The sequence below is a fragment of the Plectropomus leopardus genome, chromosome 5, assembly GCF_008729295.1.
Source record: "Plectropomus leopardus isolate mb chromosome 5, YSFRI_Pleo_2.0, whole genome shotgun sequence".
NCBI lineage: Eukaryota > Metazoa > Chordata > Actinopteri > Perciformes > Serranidae > Plectropomus > Plectropomus leopardus.
The window spans coordinates 29,001,200-29,029,028 of NC_056467.1; the positions used below are offsets into that span (position 1 = coordinate 29,001,200).

The 27,829-nt window shown below is 41.7% G+C and overlaps 1 protein-coding gene across 1 annotated transcript in view; it reads right to left on the bottom strand.

Moving 5' to 3' along the window:
• cdon (cell adhesion associated, oncogene regulated) overlaps positions 1-20,061 on the bottom strand; it is a 40,649-nt gene extending 20,588 nt beyond the window's left edge. The window contains exons 1-8 of the mRNA XM_042487392.1: positions 19,595-20,061; positions 5,915-6,046; positions 5,680-5,689; positions 4,666-4,944; positions 4,004-4,150; positions 2,721-2,864; positions 2,333-2,623; positions 1,972-2,241 (exon numbers count right to left, since the gene is read on the bottom strand). Of these exons, the coding sequence (XP_042343326.1) occupies positions 1,972-2,241; positions 2,333-2,623; positions 2,721-2,864; positions 4,004-4,150; positions 4,666-4,944; positions 5,680-5,689; positions 5,915-5,980 (1,207 nt within the window). The 5' untranslated portion in view covers positions 5,981-6,046; positions 19,595-20,061. The remainder of the gene's footprint in view (positions 1-1,971; positions 2,242-2,332; positions 2,624-2,720; positions 2,865-4,003; positions 4,151-4,665; positions 4,945-5,679; positions 5,690-5,914; positions 6,047-19,594) is intronic.
• Positions 20,062-27,829: the final 7,768 nt, after the last annotated feature.

Consider the following 27,829-nt stretch of genomic DNA (forward strand, 5'->3'; position numbering starts at 1 on the left):
TGTACGGGGGCTTATCCCCGACGGCGTGCACAAAGCTCACTCTCACGCTCAAACTCAGTTCAAGGCTCAGGAGGCGGGCGGCCTTGGCTAAGCCTCTCCTACCAGCCCTCTGAAATTCACACACACATTCACACTCAAAGAGAAAGGACTCCCTGCAGATACTGTATGTGCAGGCACACAGGGATCCCGCCTGGTAAGATGCCTTAACCCTTTCCAACACGAGCAACAGCTTTTGCAACAATTTACAATAAAGTGGCAATTCTTAAAATGCTCCCTATTGTAAACTCTTAAGCTCTGTGAGGCCTCCAGCAACAGCGTACATGTCGTGAGGTTGGTCATGATCTTACAGTACAGTGGCAATGCAGTACTGAATCCAGTTTTGTCTTGCTTTGGTAAAGGGAAATTAAACAGGATATTGGGAAATGCAGAATGACTTAAAATCAACAATTTGAATTTTTGTTTAACTCATTTATCAAGCAAAAAAGCCAACCGCTCTCTGATTTCAGCTGCTCAAATGTGAGGATTTATTGATTATTATGACTATTTTAAATGACTGTAATTTGAACATCGACCATTGCATGCACGTCACTGCCTAGGATGGGCGAAAGAAAATAGTATCCAGAAACTTGCTGGTCACTGCCAAAAAACACCGGAAGCTCCGAGCCAGCAAACTGGTGCTGTGGCAGCCAACACAGGGACACCGTTCACAAGGACGTCCAACATCAACATACTTGGATGTCCTAAAGAAAGATGCAGGAACAGAAAGCAGTGGCAAGCTAACCAGATGCATGGAGGATCGGGATGACTGGAGACACCAATGGAGGGCTCTGCTGTGAACGACCAAATTATGACGTTTTGGAAAGTTGTTTGGGTTAAAGAGGCAATTTGAAGATGTCGCTTTTGGATCGATATTGTTTTCTGACATTTTATAGACTAACTGATTAATTGTTTCAAAATATATTGTAAAGAATTTTCCTAAAGAACAGTATGTAATCTTGTACAGAAGTAATCCCTCTAAATCATTACTTATGACCCAAGAAAAGGTATCTGGAAATTTATATTTCTGCAGAGACTCTGCTCTTCTTCTAATTTTTTGTGCTCAGCACTTTTATGGGTGTGCATCCCCACCCCACCAGCACTCAGGTGAGGTCGGGGCTTTATAAAAACCAGGTGCCAGACTGTAAGCAGCAGGCATCCAAGAGACACAGCACCAAAAACTCAAAAACTGCAAGGCGAAATGTATAATGACTGTGAATCTGGGGGTGACTTTTACTTTCACAGCTGGTTGGCATGTTAACAAACACTAACCAACAATCCTGCATTGTATACCTTTAAACAGTTTTGAAAGATGTCTCGTAACCCACTAAAAATTGGCATGATCTTGGACATTTCATTATTATATATTATATACCATTAACAACTAATACCACATTGAAAATACTCTGTTCCAAGTAAATTGCATTGAAAATGTTACTCAAATAATGGTAAGTAAGCATAATCAGGAAAATGTACTTAAAGTATTAAAAGTAAAGTGTATCCAATACAGACAAATCTAAAAAAAAAAAGAAAGAAAGAAAGAAAATTTGAAAAAATAGAAAAACACTTAAATGTTTATAGAGAATAGTCGGCAATGTATTTTCTATCAATCAGCTTATAGACTAATCATGTAATCATTTCAGCTGTACTTGTATCAACTTCAACATAAACTTTTCTTATGATTTTAATGCAAATATATATCTATAAAGTAACTAGAGACTAAAGCTGTCACATAAATGTAGTGAAGTAAAAAGTACAAAATTTCACTCTGAAATATAATGGAGTAAAAATATAGAGTGTCATGAACAGAAAATACTCAAGTAAAGTACAAGTGTCTTAAATTTGTACCAAAGTACAATCCTTGAGTACATGTACTTAGTTACATTCCACAGCGGAAGCCAAGTAACAAATCAGTTGAAGATGACTGATGCATACCTGATTGTGTCTTAAGCATTCCATATGACTGCACCGAGCCAATACCGTTGTCGAGCAGACACTGAAACACACCCTCATCCTGTGATGTCACGTCTGTAATGACAAGCGAGGATCCAGAGATCTGAAAGTGTCCTGATGGTGTGATGGGTTCAGTGTTGAACAGCCAGGTGATGTTTGGGGAAGGGTTTCCTTTTGCTACACAGGTAAAATGAGTGGAGGAGCCAGGGGAGACAAGCTGGTCGGTCAGGCCCTCTGTGATAGACACAGGCTCTGTGGAGAAGAGGGGGAAAGATCAGCATCTCCATGAGGTCTGCTGCAAACCATCACCACACCGCAACATCCTTCAATGTGCTTTACTTACCAAGAACATTCACAGTATAGTTAGCGCTGATCACAGTCCCCTGCTTGGTCTCTGCAGCACAGGTATAACTCCCTTCATCGCTTCTAGTCACCGCAGCAAAGGCCAGATTGTTATGCTGTCGTTGGTGGGAAGGTCCTGGTGTGACCTCCTTACCGTTCTTAAACCATCTGGCTGCTGGTGCTGGACTACCAGATACGATACACTCCAACGTCAGCGACTGTGACTGCTGCACCGAAATAGTCACTGGGGCACTGGGATAAACTATCCGCACTGAGGGGGAGGAGTCTGAATCTAAACAAACAAATGAGCCACGTTAGCAGACGATAACAGAAAACACAGCTAAAATATCAAAACTTCAGAATCCTAAAGTAAACGTTATCAGACTTACTTTTTACTGACAGTTTAGTACCATGAGGCTGCATGACGGTTTCTCCAGTAACAGGGTTAAAAGCACCACATTTATACATGCCCTGGTGCCGGTCTGAAACAGAGATAATCTGGAGGTTTCCAGACGGAAGAACTAAATAGTCATCTGAAAAAAAGTGAAACAGCAGTTTCAGTGATGGCACAGAGAACATCCACAGTATCAAGATAGTGTGTGCGTGTTACACAATGAGCAGGTAAACAACAAAGGAATAAAATGAATTGAAAAAAATGAAAAAAAAATGAAATTTTTTTTAAATGATAGTACATATGATTTTATATGGTGGTATTAATACATTTTCTGAAGTTGTACAATTATATATAAAATAACCAAATGAAAATGATTGTTTTTGATAAATCTTGTCATAAAAAAAAGAAAATCAAGAAATGTCATCACATTGATGCTAAAGTTGTTCCAGTATTGATACCAGTACTGTAAATGCCTCCGATACTCACTAAAATGCTTGATCAGGTATCAGAGAGTACGAAAAGCAATGCACCAATCGATACCACATAGTTTATGAATAAACTTTTATGTAATTTCACACCAGTAGACAACTGTAGTTTTTTTGGAAATCATTTCTTCTTCAACGCTCTAAAAGTTTAGCCTACACGGTAAGATGCACTGTGCAGCCAATGGCAACTTCTGTTTTACAGCGGGAAAGTGCAAACCGTTTGCAAAATGTCAGCAATGTGGCAAATTCCTATCACATTCACTCTCTGTGTGCATTTGTTCATGGTCTTCATTGAGTTTAACCTGAGCCATATCTTACAGCAATAATAGCAATCATTTTACATCCGTTCAGGCTCAGTGGTATACAGCTGCTAATTCTTTATTGGATTGTTACTCCATATTGGCCGATACACAAGTTCAGGTATTAGAATCAGTATCTAGATGAAAAAAGTGGTATCAGAACATCTGATGCACAAGTAGTCCTGCTCAATGACTTTCAGCATTGCCTGAAATAACCTAATAAAACCTGAAATGTTTTTTTTTTCAAAGAAACTTTCTGAATATAATCTGTGCACAGAATGTGTGACAGGTGTGTTGGAGGAGGATGCAACTTCTAAACAAAGAGAAAAACTCCCGCACACTATTCCGCTTCCTGCTGACATATTGATTGAATGAAAAATCATTCATTTTCATTCAATAAATTTGTCAGCAGTAAGCAGGACCATGTGCAGGAGTTTTTTTCTCTTTGTTTAGAAAAAGAAACTTTACATTTTCTTTACTGGTCTCAAACAAACCTGTTGACACTTCTATCCGCTCCCCTCGTACTCTCAGTCTAGGAAGGGCTGGAGGGACGCTGTGTGGTAGCGGACACTCTAAAAGAACAGTGCTGCCTTCCTGCACTGATAATGACCGTCGTCGGCCATCTTCATATTCTGATATTTCTGCAGTGACAAAGAAAAAGAAGACTCCTTCAGTTAAACTCACTTTCTTTGCAGAATATTAGACATTTTATAAAAGCTAAATATCAGCAGTCAGGAACGAAGGCGAGCAGCGCTACTTGAGTTTAGCTGTCTGTGTTGGATCACTGGGTTTGTTTATTGTTGTAGTAAGAGATTCTATTCATGCCTGATTCATTTCCAGATCAGGGTCAACCCTGTAGTGTAGTGTCCAACAGCAAGCAGCATCCCAGCAGGAACATAACACACCACACAGGAAAGCCCAAGGCTCATTAAGGATACTGGTCAAGAGGCATTTGGATGGGTGCCCGAGTACAAACTCCTACTGCTTCCTTCCCCTCCGCCGCTCAGCAGCAGGCAGCCGACGACAGGCATTCTTTCTGAGTGTTCAACACGCGCAAAATGGCCTTCCTTTTCTCAAGGCAACTTCCTCCTTTTTTAGCGCTCTGCTTTGAAGTGAGTAGAAGTATACACAGAAGGGTAATTCTCTGTATCCGTACCTGCTATAGCCACACGCGCATGGCGGCTGGCGATGGCTGGCCCATGGTCTAAGCGTGCCACGCACTGATAGATGCCAACATGGCTGGGCTTAAGGGAGGAGATGGTGAGGGAGCCCCCATTGAGCTCCACACCAGGCAGGGTGTCCTGGTCCAGGGGACGGCCTCTGAAGCGCCAAGAAACCACTGCTGATGGTGGACTTACTAAGCAGAACAGACGAGCGACAGAGCCTTGACTCTGGACCAAAGATGCAGGCTCAGAGCGGAAAGAGAAATATTGAGCTGGTGGGGAGACAGAAAAAACAGGTTCAGATTTCTAAATCAATCATTTTGTTATGGATACTTCATTATTATCAATTATAAAACATATTCTCATGCAGATGCCTCAGCCCATCGCAATAAAATAGAGGTGCTCAAAGGAAAGGTAAGTGAGAAATACCTCATAACCATGGAGATAGCTCTACAGATATTTAATACAAAAAAATAATGTTTTTTTTCATGACCTGGTTACTCAAGATAATCCACAGATCTATTGGTAAACAGTTACATGTGGGAACTACTTTCTTTCTGTCAAGCTACAACTTGAGGCATGTGCTTAGAGAGGTGTAAACATCAATGGTGTCCTCCTCAGCTGAGCGATAACATTATCAAGCTCAGTGGTGGTGCTAAGTAAGTTAGCAGTAGCTGCATGCTTCCTTCTGCACAGTAATTCGGCTGGCAGGCATAGTATGGTAGAAAAAAAATTGTTCCTACGTGCAATTGCTCATAACAAGGTCTGTGAATTATCTTGAGCAATGGACAGACAGACAGACAGATAGAGAGATAGATAGATAGATAGATAGATAGATAGATAGATAGATAGATAGATAGATAGATAGATAGATAGATAGATAGATAGAGACTCCAATAATCAGAAAAATATCTGTTTCTTCAGCTGCTATTATTGCCACTTTCTTCAACTGCTTGGTGTTGGAAGGTAGCGCAGATTGGGTTTATCTGAGCTATTTTGCTTGAAACAGCTGCCACACTGTTGCTAGAAACTGATGAAAGCATGCATGAAAGCTGCTTAGAGCTGCAGAGTTAGTGATTACCTCTGTGCTGTCATCACCATGAGGGTGACCTTTCACATTACACAATCATTTGCTCTATTGTTAATATAAAAATAATGGTTTTTGGTTTAAACAAATCTTTCTGTTGCTGTGTAAACTGGCAATGAGCACATCCTGTGAGAACGATAAAGTCACAGCCATACTTTGTGTAGCAGGGACTGGCTGAGACACAGCACAGTGGACAGGAGGACCCTTAGGCCACTGTCCATGGTGCACTCTGACCCCTGCCAGCAGCCGTGTTGCCCAGTGCGCACGCCCTCGTCTGTCCAGCAAACCTGCACAGAAGAGAGGAAAAACACATCAAAACAGAGCTCTGTGTGGAAACATGACAGCATCCACATGAGCAAAAGAAGACAAAAAAAGAAATGACTGAACAAGCCAGAGGAGGATTTCAGAGGTGGGATCTGTGCAGGGGAAAAAAAATCTATAAGATTCCAAATGAATCCTGTACGTCAATCCCTCTAATCTTCACGACACATCCTCTTTACACACCCCTTGATCTCCACCTCCCACCCTCTCCTTGGACCCCTGTTCTCACCCACTTCAGTGTCTCCACGGAGGCTGGAATGTCCAGCCGCTTTGCCCCCCTGCTTCTCTCTCCCACTGGGCTGCTGAGATCTCCTGCTAATGGAGTGGCCGTGGAGAGACTGTCGCCTCACTCTTAATATCACTCTCTTGTCACACTGTGTTGCTTCCTCATAGGTTCACTGTAGCCTGAAGTGCAGGCCCAGACACACTGGAGGGCACGTAATTAGGAGCATTCCTCTATCCTTTTCAACCCGACCCCCTCCGACTGCGGCACCTCCTCCTCCTTTTTTCTAAGAGTAATCCGAGAAAGCTTTGATCCCAGGTTCCTGGTTGGTTACCAGGGTTTGAGCCTGAGGCCGGAGGGACAATGGCCGTCCAGCTGTGATATTCACACTGGCGCTTCGGTGGCTCGCAGACGTTAGCAGAAGGGCTGACCTGGGCTAAAGGGTGGGTCAAATTAAAAGGATGATGTCTGGGTGAGATTGGTGAAGCCGAACAGGTTTCTAACCCTCATTCTCTAACCTAAACATTGTTTCATCTGCTTCACACTAAAGCAGGTCAGTGTGTTTAGCCTTCTCTCAAAGGTGCGGTACGGCTAGAAAATAACAAGTTGGTCCCAGTGGGGCTGCAATTAATAAATGTATGTGTTTAAAAGGTGGAAATTGCCCTTCTAAGCTTCTTATATTCCAATCTGATCTCTTCAAATTGTCTCTCAAACCCAAAGACATTCAATGTACAATTATGTAAAGTGGAGAAAAGCAGCATATCTTCACATTTGACAATTTGGAAAAAGCAAAAGTTCTGCATATTTTGCTTGATAAATGGCCTGAGCCAATAATCACCTACCAAAGCTATTGTCAGTTCATTTTTAATTGAATATACTTGAATATACTAAAAACACAAACAAAAATTATAGTTACACACACGCACACACACACACACACACACACACACACACACACACACACAAATATATATACAGATTTTCAATAACAGATTTTCAATAAGTAAATTATATGTAAACTTTACATTTCATGTCTGAAAAGAAGTAGGAAGAAGAAAAATGCGTGTCTACTCTGACCCCTTCTCCATACTAAACTATTAATCCACAATCATGAACCGACTCTGTCCAAATGTCCATCACCACACTTACACCATACTATTCTGCACCATCTCAATATAGAAAAATATGTTTCTGTTGATTGATTAATTGTTTCAGCACTATTTGAGAGGTGAGAGATGCTGGTAGAATGTTTGTTCCTCTATAATCTCACCAGTGATACACAGATGTTTTATCCATGCATTCATTTTCACTCTCTTCATCTTGCTCTCCCTCTCTGAGGGCATCATGAGATGAGGAGGAGGAGGAGAGAAGAGGCAGGAAATAATAAACTCTCCCAGCTCCTGGCCCATGCCCCCTTCTCACCCCAAGGTCAAAGGTCAGGGAAGAGCAGAGAAAGAGGGTGGACCAGCGGGTGTCTGGTGGCCCTGGACCAGCCCACAGAGGTCACCTCCAGCTCCCTCTGTTTCACTCACACATTTTCACCGTTTTTACACTCATTACCAAACATTCCACACAAAACAAGTGTAAAAGTGCTTAACAGAAACTTTAAAAAGGGTAAAAACACATTCATTGTCATTCCACAAAAGTTTACACTTCATCTTGCTTCTGACTGAATTGCAACAACGTGCAACAATCTGTAATTTTCACTTCAGGATTGAACATACTACATAATGTATGTGCTGTACGCTCGGCACTTCAGGCTCCAGTTTAAGTGTGCACGCTCATTCAAGCAGATCAAACACACATCTTCAAGGCTAGCTTTTCTCCATCCCACGAGTTGCAACAGGCCCTGCACACTGCCCCCATATCATCAGTGGAAACTATCTTTCTCTCTCTGCCGGAATAATGATATATAATTACAATAATAACAACAGCGCTATAAAAATGCAGAGCCAAGCACATGCACCTTGGCACACGGTATGATGAGAAACCGGAGCCGATTCTGTTACTACAGACAGGGCCCTCTGTATTCACCTTTCTTTCCCTGTCTCATTTTAACCAGTTACTTCCTCCCAGTGGGAGTAGCAGTTAGGCACTACAGCCCCGACTGGGTGCCCTTGTGTAAACACACACACAGCTGCCTATCTGGTCCATTGATCTGGCTCAACGAGGAAATACAGGGGCATCATTCCTGCTTCTTATCTGTTTGGCTTTCCTCTAACATCCGCCACCATGAAGCCACCTCAGTGGAGACAGACACTGTGAGGATATCTTGTATCCCCCATCACAGAGAGTCATCCTGATGCTGGCAGCACCGGCTGTATGGAAAGGCAAGTCCTGCTTCTTCCTGAGCAGACGCCCAGACAAAAGCTGGAGTGGCCATTTGACGAAAGGGAAGTCCCTGTCAAATGAAGTCTGATCAGCCTGAGAGCCGTCTCCTCTGGTCCAATGTTGATCTGCAGCCAGCCCACTCCCTCACTCCTCTGCTCTCCTTCTCAAAACTCCAGACTGTACTACTTAACCTTTTGCAGCCTGAGTAAAATAGTTTGATTTTGTTCAAAAGCATGGAGAAAAGGCAATGGGCAACTTAACAGGAAATGGCCGAAAAATTAATTAAAAATGTGTGGAAAAAATTAACAAGAAAATAACCTGAAAATAAACAACAGTAACACACAAAAAGGCTAAAAATGTGCTGGAAAAAAATGGATTTATTATATTTTTCTGTAACATAATTTTAAATTATGTTACAAACATAATATTAATTTAAATATAATATTATTAGAAGTAGACATATCCCCTAATTTTTTGGATATTTTTTTAATAACCATTACATTTTATCAGTTTTTAAGTAATTGTCTTGTGACCTTTCACTAATTTCTTGCAATTTGTGGAACATTTTGTGCCAAGCTGGTCATTTCCTTTTTTCCCCCAATATTTTCAAAAGAAATCAGACCAATTTGCTCAGTCCTCAAGAAGCTTGTGAAAGGTGTCTGAACGCAGCACAAGAAAACTGATGATGATCCAAGTTTCAAAGGGTTAAAGGAAAAAAGCCTGTGTTCCAGATTTCCTCCTCCTATCCCAAATCTGATCTTGTGTTACCCTCTGTTTTTGCACTTGTGTTTCAGATGCATGGCCATTCTCAAGACGGGATCGACCGGCTGAAAATTGAAGAGACATCCAGCATACAAAACAGACTCTGCACCGTTGAAAGCTGATATGCAGACACAGAGACAGTTTATGAAAATAAATGAGGTTAGTGTCAGTGAGTTCAAGTGGGAAAGGTCCTATTTTTTTAGGGTGGGGGTGGGGGGATTGACCCAGGTATGTTTGGGAAATGTTTGACTGACACCTGGCTCAAGTATGTAAAAGCAAGAAAAAACAACTTGTGTCCCCTTGTTGATCTTTGTAACTTGCATTTTTTTTTAATGTTTTTCATGCTTTCATGCTTCCTTACCTAGAAATCCATAGTAGAGATATACTGTTGACAGGCAGCACCTTTATTCATCTTAGGCGTTATACAAAACTCAGGCACAGGAATAGCACCATATATCCCCTGGTAGGACAAGAGGGATCCCTGGTGATGACACGGGAGAAAATAAACACACTGACAGGCTGCCCTCAGGGGTTCAAGTTCTGAGGGGGGTTCGCACCTGCACTTCTTTTTGGCCTCCTCTCTGCAGGAACTACTTAAAGCCCCATCTGCCCGCATGAGGGGCTGGCCCATATCCCTGTCATATTGGGTAAACAGGGACAAAAGCAACGCGGCGGAGCATCAAAGACCTGGAGGGCAGGAGAAGAACAGGTCACAACTGGTGCCGCTGACTGAGGCTGGGGCCTGGCCCTTTCTGCTTCACAAGAGCACACAACTGAATAAAAGTCAAACGTCAATCCTGCCTGCTCCTGAAGTCGATGTAAGGGTGGTAAAAATCCAATATATCAGACAGTTTCATCTTCAGAAAAGAGAATTGTAACAAATGCGTTGAACTGAACAGAGCCCAGAGTTCAAGATAAAGATGTTCAGGGTGAAGGAGCAGTGGGGTGTAAGAAAATGAGCAAGTCTTTTCTGGTATGATGGTCTAATCTGACCTGTGCACTGAAGCTGACTCACATGCTATACCCCAAACCTGTCTGCACTCGCACCACATCTCACGGACAGAGGATCTGCAGCGTGCACATTCCTCAGCTCCACAGAGAGAGAGAGAGAGAGAGAGAGAGAGAGAGAGAGAGAGAGAACAACGGACACACATAAAGAGACAGAGAAAGACACATACACAAGAGATGGGAGATAAATTCAAAACAAGAAGATGAGAGGCAGTGGGGAGGGGGAGCATACAAGAGAACATAGAAAGAAAAACTCTCTGGGAGAGGAGTAAAAGGAGATGAGGGTAAAAAGAGGTGAAACATTCACTAGGAGGTGAAAAGTTGCCAAGCCCCGACTCATTTCTCCTCCCTCTTGATTTGGCTCAGAGATAGACGTACAGATAATGGCTGAGCTCGCATCCATGTCTGCCAAAACTGACTGATGATTCAGCTTAACTGCATTCAGCTCGACCCAAAAAACTTGGGAATAGCCTCCTAAGAGAGGAGACTCTAGGGGACCATTATGGGCTTCTTCTGTTGGTCTGGGTGAGCCCACTGAGGCAGCCCGGGGCCACAGAGGAAACTAATGAGTGGAAACACTGGGCCTCTGGTATGGCCTAACTCTGTCTGATTAAAGACTGAGACGTTATTAAAAGTGGAACAGACAAAGAGAAGGGGAGTGAGCTGAAGAAGGGGAGAGAAAGAGAGAAAAAGAAAGAGAGACATGATTTGGAATCAAATAAGGGAATTAAGAGGGGAGATAAGAGGGGTGATTTTGTTTTACAATGAGAAAATCACATTCAAAGGGTTTAGCCGATCCATAATACAGAATGACTGCCCTCATCTGAACCTGACATTCTGCGGAAAGTTAATGCAAGTCTCCTCAATAAATCATTTAAAGTGACTGCAGAAACCAAATGAGATTCATCTTCAAGGGCAGTTTTCAGACACTGCTGCTTTTCTCTCTCTCCCTCTCTCTCTCTCTTTCTGTCTCTGTCTCTGTCTATGTGTCTGCAGGAGGACAGAGCTGAAGCAGTCCGGAAGGTGCAGGGTGATGACGGGGCCAAGCAGGTCCCAGAACCCAGAGACGCCACAGCCCTGACAACACGGTCGTGGTGTGGGATCAGAAGAGAGGAGGAATGAAAGGAGAGGCCCCCAGGGATCAGACAGTCACATCCCACAAAGCCCTGTTTACTAAGGACACACATCCACCCCTCCCTTCACCTCCTCTCCTCCAAACATCTCCGTTCACCAAAGCCCGACCCTCCCAAAGTGCCAGGGCCGGGACCTGGGAGACAGCGCTAATTCTACCCCGAGGCTTGTTGGCCGAGGACACAAGCAGAGAGCTGAGATGGGGAGAGAAAGGGAGGGAGGTTGAGACGCAGGGGAGAGAGAGTGGGGACTGAATGGTACAGTACGTTAGACCCATCTTAATTGGAGATTGTTCTGCAATGTCTTGTTTTTCCTGGGAATCTGCGAGGGGGAGGGACAGGAGGGTGGGGAGGTACGGTTGTTTCCCAAGGTCCTGAACAGCGGGATTAACCGCAGGATTGAAACTCAATAGCGGCCTCGGACACTGGAAACAGATCCCTGGGTATCGCCACTATACAAGGCCACCTCGAGACCTTTTGCAAAGTGCATGTAACTAACAACCCTTCCCCATTGTCGGAGCTCTCTGGGCCCTTCCGGCTGATTTCACAGGCCTTTCAGCCCACAGGGGAACGTCTGCTCGGACGAAAAGGTAATTCTGATGGAAAGGAGGAATGCACAAGAAGGCCGTCTTGCCCGCAGGGTGTGTTATAACACTGATCTCCAACATGTGCCAAGAGTCTGATTCATCACGCCAGGCAAGAGGGGAGCTGGGATTTTGTAGCCGTGGCACCGAAGCAGAGGAGGGCCGCAGATTCACATTCCTCAATATCAGCGTTGATTAGAGAGATGATGGGAAAACACATTGATGCAAGGGAGGGGAAAAATTAACAAGTCTGCCAAATGGCTTGAAAATGTCCACCTTCTCTGGGGGAGTCAAGGCACTATCTGTGTTTTTTAAATGCTGTTGTGTGGGCTGTTAACATAGAGCATACAGTGATCCGATCCAGCTGCCCCCACCCTTTCTCCCCTCAGTCTCTCGTCCCTCCCCAGCTCTCCTGGATTCCATCACTGCCCATGTCTCTACGGCAACAAGCGGCAAAGACGCAGACAACAGTTTCTGTTCAGTCTCCTCCTGATAGGTCCCTGGCTGGCGACCAAAAGTACTTTCAAACTAAAACATATATTAAATAAAGTAATTTCAAACATGTGCAATGAAAACAAAATGACAGGGCATCCAAATAGATCCTAACAAGAAACTCAGTTTTGCAAAGTCAGTATTTAAAACCAACCAGAAATAAAACTGGTCTGCTTTCAGGGTGTTTGCCTTTTCTTTGTTTGTCACTTGAGAGGCGTGAGAAAGAAAGTACTGTACACACAGAGTATTCTCATTTCTCAGAAAGATAAATTGACTCTCCAAATATAATGGAGTGATGGTCATATACTCACAGGGGGAAGATTTACGGGACAGAAAGTGCTGCCTGAACTGCACAGCCAGACAGCAGAACAAAAACAAACACATGTAAAAAGGTTAAAATATAATTAGTCTTCTTCACCAACTCCACAAATCTCTTGCAAAAACCCAAACAAACAAACCAGCTCCCTTGTACGAACAAGTTTGAGGACCCCAAAGATAAATACGCAGTCCCAAACAGAGTGTGTAAATGCTTTATTTAGTTTGTCTAAATGTTTATCCGTCTCGCCATGTAACACTCCACGCTTGTTGTGCGGCAATCAAGTGATCACAAAATAAACTTGGTGGTGATACGTCAACACACACACCGGCTAGGTTTCCATTTCTGGCTCTTGGTCAAAGCGTTAAAAAAAACCTCTGCAACATATTTAGGGTCCAGGCTGCTCATTGCTGCGGTGTTGGAGGTGAGAAGAGCTTTTGGTAGATGACATAGTGCCCTGATGCCACCAAAAGAAACACAACCTCATGACAAGATCAAAACACAGCAATGATACAGAAACCATGTTATCTCAGTGCATAGGTCTGTGAATGTTTGCTACTGTTTACTGTAGGAACACCACAAAGAGATGATTTACTTCACTTGATTAGTGTCAGTCAAACCAAAGATGTGTTTTCATTCATCACAAGGCAGAAATACAGCCTGCAGTTTGGTGAGTATCTGTTACAATCTTCCCAGAACAATGCTGAGGTCCAGCCATATGTTTAATCCCTCCGACTCAGATTCCTGCGCTCACTTTGAATATCTGTCATAAATAAGGGGTTCCATTGCTCCCTAAGGGGCTTAATCTTGTAGCAGGGAAGGCCCAAAATGGCACCCATAACCACAGGCCCAGAGGCAGGCAGCAGCAGTACCCACACTGCCTCACACTCTCATCTGGGAGAAAAACAGCCCTTCAAACAAGTAGCCTGTTTGTCAGCCGGAGGGGAGTGCCAGCCACTAGTTTTGCCTTAATATAGTCTTGCCTGATCCTTGCGCTGGCTTTTCAACAGCACACACATTCTGGTTCGCAGAAAACCCATGTCAGATGTGACTTATTGGTTCAACATTTGAAATAGAAAGCTGTGGTTGCTCACAGATTCAGGAAGAAAAGACTAACTCTTAGGGGCCCGCGCTGAGGCGACACACTAAGTCAGGCATATTTAGTAGGGTCAGTTTCAGGAAGGGAAAAAGAAATGAATCTTGCAAACAGGAAGACGCTGAGGATGCAAAAAAAAAAAAATTCCCCTCTAATGTTCTGAAATACTCTGCTGTGAGAGCTGTCAGCAAGGGTCTGGTTCAGAAGTTCACTCCCTGAAATCTTCCCTGGGGCTGAGGAATCATTATGAGCACTACATGAGACAAGGCTGTGGAACAATGGGTCTGATCATATATTTGCTCGACAATTATGAGAAAAATTGTTGGTTTTGGCGACAGGCAAGTATTGTGCAAAATGCCACGTCGAACTTTCTTGGGTAACTTTTTGTTTCCTCTCATGCACGTGGCGGTTCTGCATCATGTTAAAGACACATATAGCTACACATGCCAAAAAGCACTCCCTCGAATCATTATAAGCACATAATAAAAAGGCATAAGCAACATACTTCAAACCGTGTGGCTAAAAAAGACTCATAGTGTGCTTCAAGCGGCTTAGGCCAAAGTATTTTGCAGTCTGTCGCAGTCTTTTGGTCTTTCCTCTACATATAAGATTTCATCCTACAGTAAAAATCAGTGTTTATCAAAGAGGGTCCATCTGCTGCTGAGGTATTTTCATTATCTTTACCCGCCTGCACAGTGTTTTTCCTCAATAGCGCTGTGTGTGGCATTAGTTTACATTCTCTTATCATATTAAGAACACAGACATACATATTTAGCTGAGGCTTGCGTTTCCATTACGTTAACAGAAAACAAGCCCTCTCCAGAGAAGAAGCAGACCTCCTCTGCCTGCCTATCTCCAGCCTGTACGGTTTTGTCCCGCTGCATTTCGGTGGCTGGCTGGAAACATCTGTTTCTGCTGCTCTAAACACTGTTTGTTTGTCTTAACAATTACACCCTGATGTTTCTCATTTCATTTCTCAAATCTCTCGAAAGTCATTATCTAGTTTCAGGTCCTTCAAGGTTCTGAATTTTTAGAAACTCAATATGACCATCTGTTGAAAGCTGGTGTATACATCAGGCTACAGTCGGCTCACCTTTGACATTTCAGAGGAGTTGTACCAGAGGAAGCATGCAGCCTATCTGTAACCTGCTGGAGTAACATGCTTGCAAAGTAAAGCAAGTCAGCGCCGGGCTGTTTGGATCATCTGTCAGAGTAGGGGGACATGGTAGAAAACGGGGAGGGGGTCCCACTGAGAGACATACACATTGTGTAGTTAAAATAATGACAGTGTGAGCTCAGAGCAGATAAGAGGTGTTACTAATGACAGCTTCATGTAAACACGAGTGACACCTTCAGCTACTGCGCTTGCCTTCACGGCCTCTTCAACACAGCTTCAATTTATCCAATTCCACTCACAGCTTGTCCCTAGAATAAATTTAGGGAGGGAAACGGAGGGTGGAAAGTAAAGTCTTTTTTTGTTAGCACTGCAGCTGCAGGGTGCACTCACCAACCCAGCAGTCACGAGAACTCAAACCCTTTCTCCGACCTGACCATCTTTCCCATCAACCCCTTGCTCATGGCTGCTGGGTGTTGTCAATCAGCACCCCCTGGCTCCTTGAACATGGGGGCTCTTTGGCATGCTGCCCAAAACTCCACTCTGTCCATCTAATGGGGCCTGATCTCTGGCTCTGTCCTTGACGAATTGGAGCTGAAGCTCACAGAGTAAAGGCCAGCATTAGAAAATGGGAAAAAGAGATGTAGTATGACTCAATCCCTGAGCAATGAGAGTAAAAGCATGGCTATGTGTCAAGGGTTCAAAACAAACCAGGTTTTAGTTTTTTAGTTGCTTGGAGGGTCAACCACCAACCATACAAGAGTCCACTAAATACTACTTTATTATACTAAGAAGCTGAAATGGATTAGCCATCAGAGATCTACAAAAGGACTAATTACAGCTGTCAAAATATTGTGACGATGATGAAAAATAAGGTGGCTGCTCAAAAATTAGATTTTTCTCCTGTTTTATGAGTCTCTTTGGCTGATTTTTCCCAGCCAAAGGTTGATCCTTTGGGGTAATCAATCACAGATCACAGCATGAAACAAATAAACAACTAAACCACATAGATGTAGGTTTTAAATTAATTTCAATTTTATTGAGAGGTTTGCTGCCTGGCCCTTAAATCTGTATGGCCTAGAAAACAGGAGAATGTGGAAGGTTCCCAAAATACACTTAGTCACTCGTTTAGACACACCCTCTCTCACCACACTGACCTCCGATAGACATTCATCCACCTAACCGTCACTGAAATTCTTTTAGCTGAAAGTAGGTGCAACTGACTATTATTTTCTAATACTTTTTGGGGTTATTGATTTTTGTTCATTCTATGAACTGAAAATGCCAATCACAATGCCCCAAATTATCAGAAAAAGTGTCTTGATTTAAATGACAAAAACTGAAAGATTTTTTTAACCTCACTTCCTGGTTTTACCTCAAATAAAGCCTTATCATTACCATGGAAACACAAGATCTCTACTGCTACTATTTAACAATTATTTGTCACTGTTGGTGTGTATGTGGTTGTGTGATTATAATACTGCATCAGAAAAAAAATCAAAGAGCCATTATGAAAGCAACGGCTGGTATCATTACACGTGCTTACATTCAAATTGCCCACTTAACATAGTTCTCCTACAGCAACATGTGTTTATCATTATCGAGCACCCTAATGGCCAAACATTATTTGAGCTCGCTTAATGGCATAGTTGTGCTTTGTTCGGGTTTGTCTGATAAGAGCCGGGCCACTAATGGTTTATTAATTTCCCCCAAAAGTCACAAAAAATGTTGTGAAAACAAAAAAATGACTCCGAGGCTCTGTCATTGTCTACTTCCATCACATTTCCAATATGTAGTTACTGTGGGGAAAATCCCACATGGTCAGTTGGACTAAAAATACTCCACATGCTTTATGTTCAGCTTTAAATCCAGCCGTTGTTGGTATTGTAGCTTAGATTTATGGGTCTGTTTTGTTGTAGAGTATTTTTATACTTTCTATGATGAAACTGCCTAACAACATGATGCTCAAGTTGCCAAAGGACAACCAATTTCCCCGCAGACTGACCAGAATGCAATGCAGCAGTAGTTAGAGCAAGGGAGAAAGGTCTTTAAGGAAAAATGCTTAATCACAGCCTGAATTAAGTTAGAATGAGGCAGGTTGGAGGGAACAAAATTACACCACATTCCCCCCCAAAAAATTCCTTAAACAGATTCAAACTCTGAAGGAGGACTGCTCTTTCAAAGTGAACGCCGTCAGCGTCCGCGCCTGAACACAAAGAGCAAATCTCTCTCTGCCCCTGTCAAAAGCTCACCCAATATTGGGGAGCACTGAAAGGATTTGAAAGGCATCGGAAGTGTCTTCTTGTCCCCCACCGACGCAACAATGCACGAGCAACTGTTTGAACTTGAAAGTGTTTTATCTGAGAGCAGCCATGTGTGTCCCTCTGACTGGATGTCATGCATTTGAGAGGGATTCAAGACTTTGTTCTCAATAACTTGTTCAATAAGTGTTCAGTTTTCTCAGAGTTACCCCTATGTAACAAAAGTCCCTGTGAAGCTCTGACAATCGGGGCAAAGAGTAGACAGAGGAAATTACTTGAGGGATGTAAGTGAGGAGCTTGTCTCTGCAGCCACATCATTACTATCACTTTTACTCTGCCATTCCATGTATTTGTGTTCTGACACACTAAACCAAGTCAAGTCTAATCTTAGATTATAAATGATTGTATGTCCACAATCCTCAACATATATGGTGCCTTGTACATGTAAATCTGCATGTTTGGTGTGTGATCTACTTTGATAAAAATAAATGTTTTTAGTAACAATGTAAAAAACTTTCTTTGCTCATTGGACATTTTCAGAAAGAAATTTAGATTTTAACAATATAAATCCATGTACATTTTTTAAAAGCTGGTATTTGACTCAATAACACTAAAGGTTTGAGTTGTCTTCCTCAAAGTTCCTGAAGTGCAGCGGTGCAGATCACAACACAACAAGACCTAAGCGGAATAGCTCATGCACACACTTGCACACTTCGTCCTTTACTGTTAGAGAGAGCATTTTTTTGACACATCAAAAATGTTTCTTGCTTTTGAAGTATTTCCCACATTGAAAGAAGAGTGAGATCCTAAAGAAATATTTGAAATGGAGCCAACAGCAACAAAGTAAAAGCTGTTAGATGATCTTGATCAGACTACATTATGCATATTTACTGTTTTTTTACCATCCACTATTTTGGCTCTTTTTTATCATATGTGGAACTAAACTAATCTGAAAACAAAATTCAGCAAAAAATCACTCTCCAAATCAGTAAACAATGGCACCTTCATTCACACAGACAGGTAGGGTTGCTTTTGTCATTTGTGCACTTGCCAAATTTTACAGCAACACCAACATGGATTTACCAAACTGACGTTTATGACATCCTCAGGGGATTTATCTTTAACAATAAAGGCTTTCTGTCTTTGGAGAGAGGAAAAAAAACAGAACTTCAAATATTAGTCTAAGCCACCATATTCCTGCACAGTGGTAACTGTAGCAGAAAGCTGGCTCCCAAAGAGGATCCATAATAAAAGTACATCTTTAGAACAAAGCAATTCTTCACATATCCCCAGTCCATTTTCACCTTTTATGACTGTGACACCAGTGTGTCACCGGAGGGACATATTTGCCATATCTCAAAATGTTCTTTCATCTTTCAAAGCAGAAATGCAGCCGCAGGCCATCTGTTTTCAACTGGGATGTTAAGTGAAGTGCCTCTGCCTTCCAGAGCTGTTTACCAAACAAATATTCATGGATTTCATTCACCTCAGACAACAAAGTACACTGAGTTGTATCAGAATGCACAGAGATAACAGATAACTTCTGAGTAATAATAATATAGTCTAAATGTTTTTTGGTACATTTTTAGAAAAATACAATGCATGGTTTTGCACAAAAATCCAACTCAATTGTGCATTTTTTTTCTCTCTGCAGACTACAATCTAACAAAGATAAAGCCTGAAGTAAAAAAAAAAAAAATCCAAACTATAGCCCAGACTCATATCCTGAAACTTCATTGAACTTCATTTCCAGTAATCAAAGTGTTGTCATTGTAATTAGGTAATATGAACCTAAAGGAGCAAATGTTGACGTATGAAAGTAAGGTTGGAGTCAGAGTGTAATGTCCATGCAACTACTGATGTAGTCTATAATGTGCAGTTAATTCAAGAACATAATATTAATCTTGGGACACGGGTGCCACCGTTTCCCAGCCTGACACACAGACGGAGGATGTACTGCTCTCCGTGCCGCTTCTCTCCACTTTCACCACAATACAAAGTTAAGAAAACACAACAATGTTTGGAAAACTGATTAAACTGGCACCGCGGAGCTCCCTGCTTCTTTGAACGTCACTTTTTCATTTTATTCCCAGAGAAGACCAGCTGGCCTGGTGCGCACACCGAAGCCTCTCTAAACTCGCTCGCAGCCAACCAGCCAGCCAGCCCGGGACTCCCCCCTGTCTGCCTCCGTCCTTACCTCTGTTGCAGGAGGGCAAAAGCTGCGAGCCGTCGGGTGAATTAGCAGCAAAACGCATTCTTCTGGAGGCAAATCCGTACTGGGCCCTCCATTAGACACGGGCTCAAAGCGCGAGACGACGGGAGGAACATGAAAACAGCCAGAGGTGCAGAGAGGGGAAGAAGAGAGTTTTCAGACGCGCAGAGCAGCGCAGGCTTCGGGGCCAAGGTGCGACAACTTCCCCTGGTCGAAACTCGAGTTGAGGTAGTGGAGTTTTCTCTAGGGAAGTTTGGAGTCCGCGTGTTTGGATAAAAAGCGTTACGTCCCGGCTCGTTGCGCTCCTCACTCACTTTCTGCTGCGTGTGTCTGTCCGTTATTGTAACTTCTCCTTCAGCTCTCGGTCTCCGTCTCTCTCTACCGCTGCCTCTTCCACACACGCATCTTTGAAGCCAGTGTCGAATTGCTCAGCAAATCATGGCAGCGGCGAAGCTGGTCGTCAAACCAGGAATGTCCCAGCCCCACAGCTCAATACGGCTCCTGGAAAGGGGAGGGAGAGAGGGCATGGGGGTGTTACCCATATAGACTGTGCATTAACAAGTTTTACAATCTAAACAGAGAAAAAAACTTCCTCCTTCCTCCTCTGAGCGCACTTACCTGTTTGACTTATCATTTAAAGGTTAATCCACCTGAACACACTCTTCCCTTTGTTTAACTCGAATATGCACATTTACATCAAAATAAGAGCATTTATCAGTCTTTTAAGTCTGAATTTTGATTTATTTATTGATTAAAAACACAGTCACACAAATGTATAAAATTCCACAATAAAAATCTTTAAATCTATTAAGAAAACAATTAAGAAATATTTCACCTGTACAGTTACTGCTTACTCTAGTCAAGTGGTCAAGTGTTGGCTAAAAGCATACCAAAGCTGTACACTCTCTTAATTGCGCTGAACATTTCCAAGGGATTTTAGTGTAAGTATATTGTGGCGTGTGTATTTTAGCATATGTGTTGTGGTATGTGTTGCAATATGTGTAATGTGAGAAAGGGCTCGGTGAATCAATGACTTCTATTAAATCACCTCTTAAAACTAATTTTTATAGACTTGCTTTGTTGTGATGTCATCGTTTTATTTCTTTTTATTTATTTTACCTATTTAATGTACTATTTTTTCCTATTCCTTTTATTTGTGGTTTCATTGCTTTTGTTGTTTTTGGTCCGTTTGTATAATCTTATATTGAAATTTTACTTCTACCCTAGTTTCTTAGCACTTGTGTTCAATAGGACTGTTTGGCTTTCTGTTGTTGTATTGCCTTGTATGTGTCAAATTTCTGCTTTTGCTTTGTTTGTCAAAGCACTTTGTAAACTCTGCTTTTAAAGGTGCTATATGAATATATTATTATTGTGGTATAAGTTGTTGTGATGTATGTATTGTAGTATATGTACTGTAGTATGTGTATTGTGGTAAATGTATTTCATTGTGCCTCAAATTTTTATAGTGTGTTATGATGTTTGAATGTCAATATTTTAATAACAACATATATTTTTATATACATCTGTATATAAAATCCCAACTAAGGACAAGAGCTGAATATAAGCAGTTCTACACGCTTTGTTCAACATATGAATTTCATACTATATTGGAACTGTATTAAATTGCATCGTCCCTATCAAATAAAATATATTCAAATTCAATATCAAGGTTGTACATTTAAGCCACCATGATCAGTAGGGATAACGTAAAATGACAAGGTTTTATTTAAAACTGTTATCTTGAGCAGGCATGTGATCATCAGGAGAAAACGTACCACCCACGCCATGTAAACAAAACTAATTATATCTCCAGAAACACTACTTTAATCTTCATAACTGACATCAGCATGGCATGAGCACAAAGGATTCATGTCACAAACATTTGTTTGAGACTGAAAAGAAGAAGAAACTTTTGATTTACTTATTGATCTATCAAATGCACAGAATCATGGATAACATGTGAGAGGGCACACTTATTTGTTAACCAAGACAGACAAATATATACAATAATAAAAAATTAAAAAACCCAAATTACATCAGTAAAAATTAACTGTCCATTTTTGTGAACAAGCTGACCACTATAAAGCTATTGCTTTCTGAAAGTTGCATGTTGAAGCAGCCATGAAAAGAAAGGATGGGATAAAATAACAAGGTTTTATTTATGATGTACAATCAACTGTTATCTTGTGAAGGCAGGTGATCATCATGAGAAAACCTCATACCCATGTAAACAAAACTAATTATATTTCCAGAAACATTACTTTAATCTCCTTAACTGACATAAACTTGACATGAGCACAAAGGATTCATGTCATGAACATTTGTCAGACGGAAAAGAGGAAGAAACAACTCAAAATATGAAAATTTTAATTAAACAGTTTAGATTTTACCATCCACTATATGCATGAATGTAAGTAGCTTTACTTCTTCTAGAATTTCTATCAAGGTTGATTTTTTCTGTTTAGGACTGATAGTTCCATCTGCCTCAAAGCCATAGAGGCAGCTCTCATTTTTCATTGGAATACACTGCGCCTTGTAGATTAAACCAGCTCTCACTGGTCCCATTGAATTGAAATAAAGTTATGTGGGAGGGGGATGTTTGAACAGCTAATAGCTACGGGTCATTTCTGGCATCAGACCTGTTGCTTGGATGTGCTGAATGTTGGTTGGCTGCAGCTATTTCCTCATCACTAGGTGAAACGCCTTCACAGAAAGGCGGGGGAGAGGGAGCAGGGAGTGTGAAACAGTCATCTGTTGTGTGTATGGGCATGAGTAAACAGCATAATCATCTTTGAGGCAATAATTATGTGCTCCAGCATTGGCCGGGCGGTGGCGGTGGCGGGCCCACCCTGCTTCAGACAGCAGGTGCAGCTCACCATCTGACAGCTGACTCCTATGGAAGGTGTGATCCAATCCTCCCGAGGCTGGGTTGACCCAGTGTGAGCCTTCAGGCGATCAGGGCCAAAGCCAACAAACCAGCAGACCTCTGACACAGGAGGAGAGGGAAAACAAGATGGAGGATGTGGTGGAGCAGGACCGATGAAGGACGGATGCTTCACCTCTGTTTTCATAGTTGGACAGAGGCTATCATTTTGCCAATTTTTTTTTCTTTGTGAAGTGTTTTTTCTTCACATACTTTCCAGTTACTTACAGCACCACTTTATAATATCATATATTAGAAAAGTTTTAACAATGGGTTTTATGAATGTAATAAGCCAACCATAATGCCAGAAAAAAAATGTCTGCATTGTACGTTCCTGCAAATTGCGGTTATGGTGCATTTGCCCATTTTTATGTAGCAGATATAGCAGAAACTTTACATTTCAGCATGGCTGTGGTTAATGTGTGTTGGGTTAAGGCACAAAAACAAAACAAAAAACACTTGATGTGGTTAGGAAAAGATCATGTTTTGGATTAAAATCCTCAGTTTTGGGGGGGGGGCAAAATGCTGGCATAGAAAGCAATAATTTCTCTGTAAAAAAAATTGCATTTTGTGTCATGTTTTAAGCCTAAAATCTGAGGGGAAAACAGCATTGACTCACTACAACACAATTACTTTTGTTGTTTGTTGATCTCAAACAGTGGCCTGAAGTTTGACAGTTGTTGGTAATCCACCAAAAAACTTTTTATTCAAACCTAACTGGGTCTTTACTTCCTCATGCAAAAGTTCAACCAATTCCTCCTAATGTTTACAGATGACTATTATAGTTACATTTATTATTAGTGACATTAGTATTGCTTTTATTCAATTTCAGTTATGGGTAAACTATCAAACCACAGACTTGGTGGATTCTTCTCTGCCGTTGAATACAATTCATTAACATGTGTAACTGCAGGTAAACTGTGGATATTGACCAGAAAAACTGATTTTTCACAACTTGGCAAACCAAAAGTTATCTTTCATAAAGGTATACCATGCAGGATTTTCCAAAAAAACAATAATCTCCTGAATTATCATTCATCACTAGGTGAAGTCGGGACTTTATAAGAAGGTAGCAACCAGATGCCAGACCATAAGCAGCATGCATCCAAGAGATAACCACAAAAATTGCAGACCCAGCACAGTAAATAAAAGCCAAATATGGGGAAGCAAAACACCAGGCAGACTAAGCTTGTTCCAAAATGAAAGTAAATTTGGGGTTGGCTTTCACTTTTACTGGCAATACTGTTTAATTCCTGAACATTATACCTTTAATTTCTTATAAATGCTTTATATAGTGTGAATACATGGCTTATTAACCACTAATAACAATATTCAGCTAACTTCTAAACTTTTTGCGTGTCTCTTTTGTATGTATTTAGTATGTCTCATTAGACAGTACAGCCCATTTTATCCATCTAGCCATTTCTCTCTCTGTCTGTCTCTCTCTCAGGGTCAGGAGCTGGTTGAAGATGGAGACAGAGGCTCTGGGTTCAGAGGGGGGTGAGCTGGGTGATTGGACACAGTCGCATGTGAAAGGCCAGAGAGTGGCGAGTCCACAGGGAGCAGGGTCCACACACAAAGGGCCAGGGAGGGGCTCAGTGGGGGCGGGAGGAGCGACAGAGGTGGAGAGGCCACGCTGGGAACCAAAGCTGACAGCACAGACACTTCTCATCCACTGAGGGTTCGGCTGTCTCTGGCCCCCTGGGGTACATGCTCACTTATCTGTGCGGAGCTGCCAGCTCCACACTGTTGAGCCACAGCAGCTCCAGCAAGCAGCTCACTGTGAGCAGAAGCAGCAGAAACACTGAGCGCACAAAGCAGCCGTGACCTCTGGCCCACATTGAACTGATACGAAGGTTGTTTCTTTAGTCATATCAGCCCTGATCAAATATCAGTAGATTACAACATATTTAGCCAATACAAGATTACTTGATGATCATGTAAAGGCTGCAAAACAATGCCAGTTTACACTTTATACATTAAAATACCAACGCTTCTCATGTGACATCCTGATATAGCCTTAAAAAAGGGGAAATGGCAGGAGTCCTGCTAACAAAGGCTTTGTCTAAATCCACCGGCTGGGATTGTTTGGAGTTGGTACTTCCAGTTTGCTGTCCTTTGCTCTGAGGATAATAAGCCTCTGACCACTGTCAACAGAGTGTTTATGACCTGCAAAGCAGCCCTGGGTTGTGTTGACTCTGTCAGCAGGGGCCTGAGGGACGCCTGACTCCCAGTGCTATTAAAAGGCACTTTCAGATAACAGGAGTACCATCCCTCTGTTTGATCCAGTCAGGGTTTGTGGATTCGTCAGCAAGACAAAATATCAAAGCCTAATTGTTATTTGTTGCAATTGTCAGATCTGATGCCCAATTTTAGAGGACTAAATTTCACAAATAAGCAGATGTTTGCTTCTTTTTTTCTAGAGTGCTTATTGCAAAAATCTAAAACATTTATTTGTGTCTTTTCATGAGTTTTTATAAGACAAGGAAAACTTTTTTCAGGCAAAGAAATATATACGCGAGTGAGAAAAATCACAATATTTTACAACATAGACTGAATGGATTTCCCCTCGGAGGCTGTATATCTTAAGACTTAGACAGGTGTGTGCAATGACTGTGTGTGTGTTGTGTCTTTCTGTATAGGTGCGGGTATGTGCCTGTGTGTGTTCATGGATGTAAAGAGAAATTTGAAAGCACCTCTCTCCATCTGGTTTCTGCATCACTGTGGTAGGATCACATTATCCATCGTAGGCTCTCTGGGAATTTCATCAGTCTGTAACATCTCACTTATTCACACGTCTCCCCACGCTTTACCATGTAGAACAATCCTGAGCGTCCCTCCTGACACCACAGTGACTCCGTACATCCTCTTACCATCTTTAAAACTTTCTCCTGTCCGATATTGTGCCTCTGTGAGAACAGTAAGGGGTATAAAACTGTCTAAACTCCAGTTTTAATAGTCACTGTTTTGCCACAGTTGTCCACAGCTGAACAATATAACATATTCATTCACATAAACACAGCCACTGTTTTGCCTACAGGGATAGAACTAGACAAACCGATGAGAATTTTGCAGATACTCATGATCTCACCAATTTTTGACAAGTAACATAACACAAACTCAAATAATATGTTCTTTCTACCTTTATTTGTTTATTTCGATCCCCATTAGCTACCACATATGCAGCAGCTACTCTTCCTGGTGTCCACCTTCACACTCCTTTGTCATTTTTAGTGAATAGAGTTAATGAAGTACATTTTAAATTTGATGATTTGATTTGATTGATTTGATGATGCTAAGATTTTTAGACAGACAAGTGGCACTTTTTTGATCCACAAAGGGATAAAACACACACACATATACACACACACACACACACACACACACACACACAAACAGTACATGACATAAAGGTATTGGTTGATATTGATATAAGCACGCAAACTAGGGCATAGGTTTTGCTTCAACATTTGGCAGACACATTTGAATCTGGGGTTTTGGGGGTCCTCCGCCAGAACATTTTGATTATCAAACACTTAATTTCCTGCATTCTTGTTAATTTTTATACACATTTTTTTTGCTTTTTCTGCATCAATTTTATGGCATAAATGTTTTTAATATTTTTCAAAATAAAATTCCTCTGCTACTTTCACAATTTTACCGTGGGAGACAGGGGTGTTAAATGCACATGTTCTAAACAGGCTATTGATAATATAATATCAATATCTATAATATCTACCTCTTCCTTTAAAATGACATGGACATATCCAATTAACAGTTGCTAGGTATAGTATTTAGGTATAGTAATAAGTAATCAGTCAAAAAAATAGAATGTGTGTAACAATTTCCTTCCACACCCACTACCAGTGCAATTTTTTATGTGTTACAATGTAAAAGCAAACAGATAAGCAAACGCCTGCCACCATTCGCAAAGGAGCAGAAGTGTTTATAATCCAAATGCACTATTTCTCAAGTAAAGTAACAAAATCTATTACCAGGCTATTTTTTGAATGGTACTCCTGTTATGAAGCCATGAAAACTGCCTTCCTGCACTATATCACCTCCACCAAGCACAGATTTATAATGGATTCCCAAATCATACGGATGTGTTGTTCCGGTCTCATCCCCAACATGCGAATCGGCACTGACGTGAAGCTGTCATGATAAAACATTCGGGAGTTGGTTGTAGTGGGTATCAGGGGAGTCGAGGAGCAGGAAAAGGCTGAAGTGAAATTTCATTCCTGTTTAACAGTGATGTTTCCTCTGGTCCCACAGGTTCATGGTGACCTTGTGATTTATGGTGCAGCACTGGAGGAGCAGATCAGAATACAGCTGCCCCATAGCTGCACACAAACATGTGTATTCCAGACCCAAGCATAAATGGTCTACTCAAATCAATAACACTTTGGACTGTATACTTTCAGATTATGAATAAATAAATAAATAAACAAAAATGCATCCACAATTGGTGTATATTTGCTCCAGGTGCCGCGATTATGTGCGTAAAAATGTGATTCTTGTGGCTAACTGGCTTTTCCAGCTTATTCTGAATGGCATGAAGTGATGTAGAAAATGAGCTAGATGAAGAGGATTAGGACCCAAGACTGCTAGTGCTTATCATCTCCCGTAGCACTGGAGTGTAGCCATGGAAACAGGAAGTGAGAGGCAAGCTTCCAAGATGGCCACCAGCTTGTGAATGGGTGCATTCCTCAACGGCAGGGTGTCTGCTGGAGGGAGGAGGGGCAAGCCAGGGTGTTTACTCTGAAAAGGGACTATATAAATAGTAACTGCTGCTGTTTTAAGGACTTCCTGTCACTAGGTATTCCATAAAACAGTAGTTAAATAAACAATCAGTTTCCCATTGGGGCTGCCTTGTCTATACTTAAGTGAGGTCTGCTGTGGGTTCAATCCAGGACCCCGGCGTGTGGATTTTAAAGCCCCACACTGGAGTCATGGAGCTGTTACAGGTCACCACACTCTCTTTCACTCGCACCCCGTCTGGTCATATAACCTCCATACACACAAACTGAGCCTGAATTCCACATTCAGCATGTTTTTTTTCTCTGCCAAGTAACTTCTCTGACTTTTCAAGAAGCTCTCTACATTGTTTTGTTAGGCAAGCTGTTCATGTGGTGTGCCTCTTTTTGTCATTACAGTGCAAGTATTAAGGGCATTATTTTGATCTGAGTGTTGTCTGAGAGTTAGAGAAATATGAAAGTGAAAACTAGGAGTAAGTATTAAGTATTTAGACTTTGGTTTTTCTGGTTTTGTATCCCTGCACATTAGATTTTAAATAT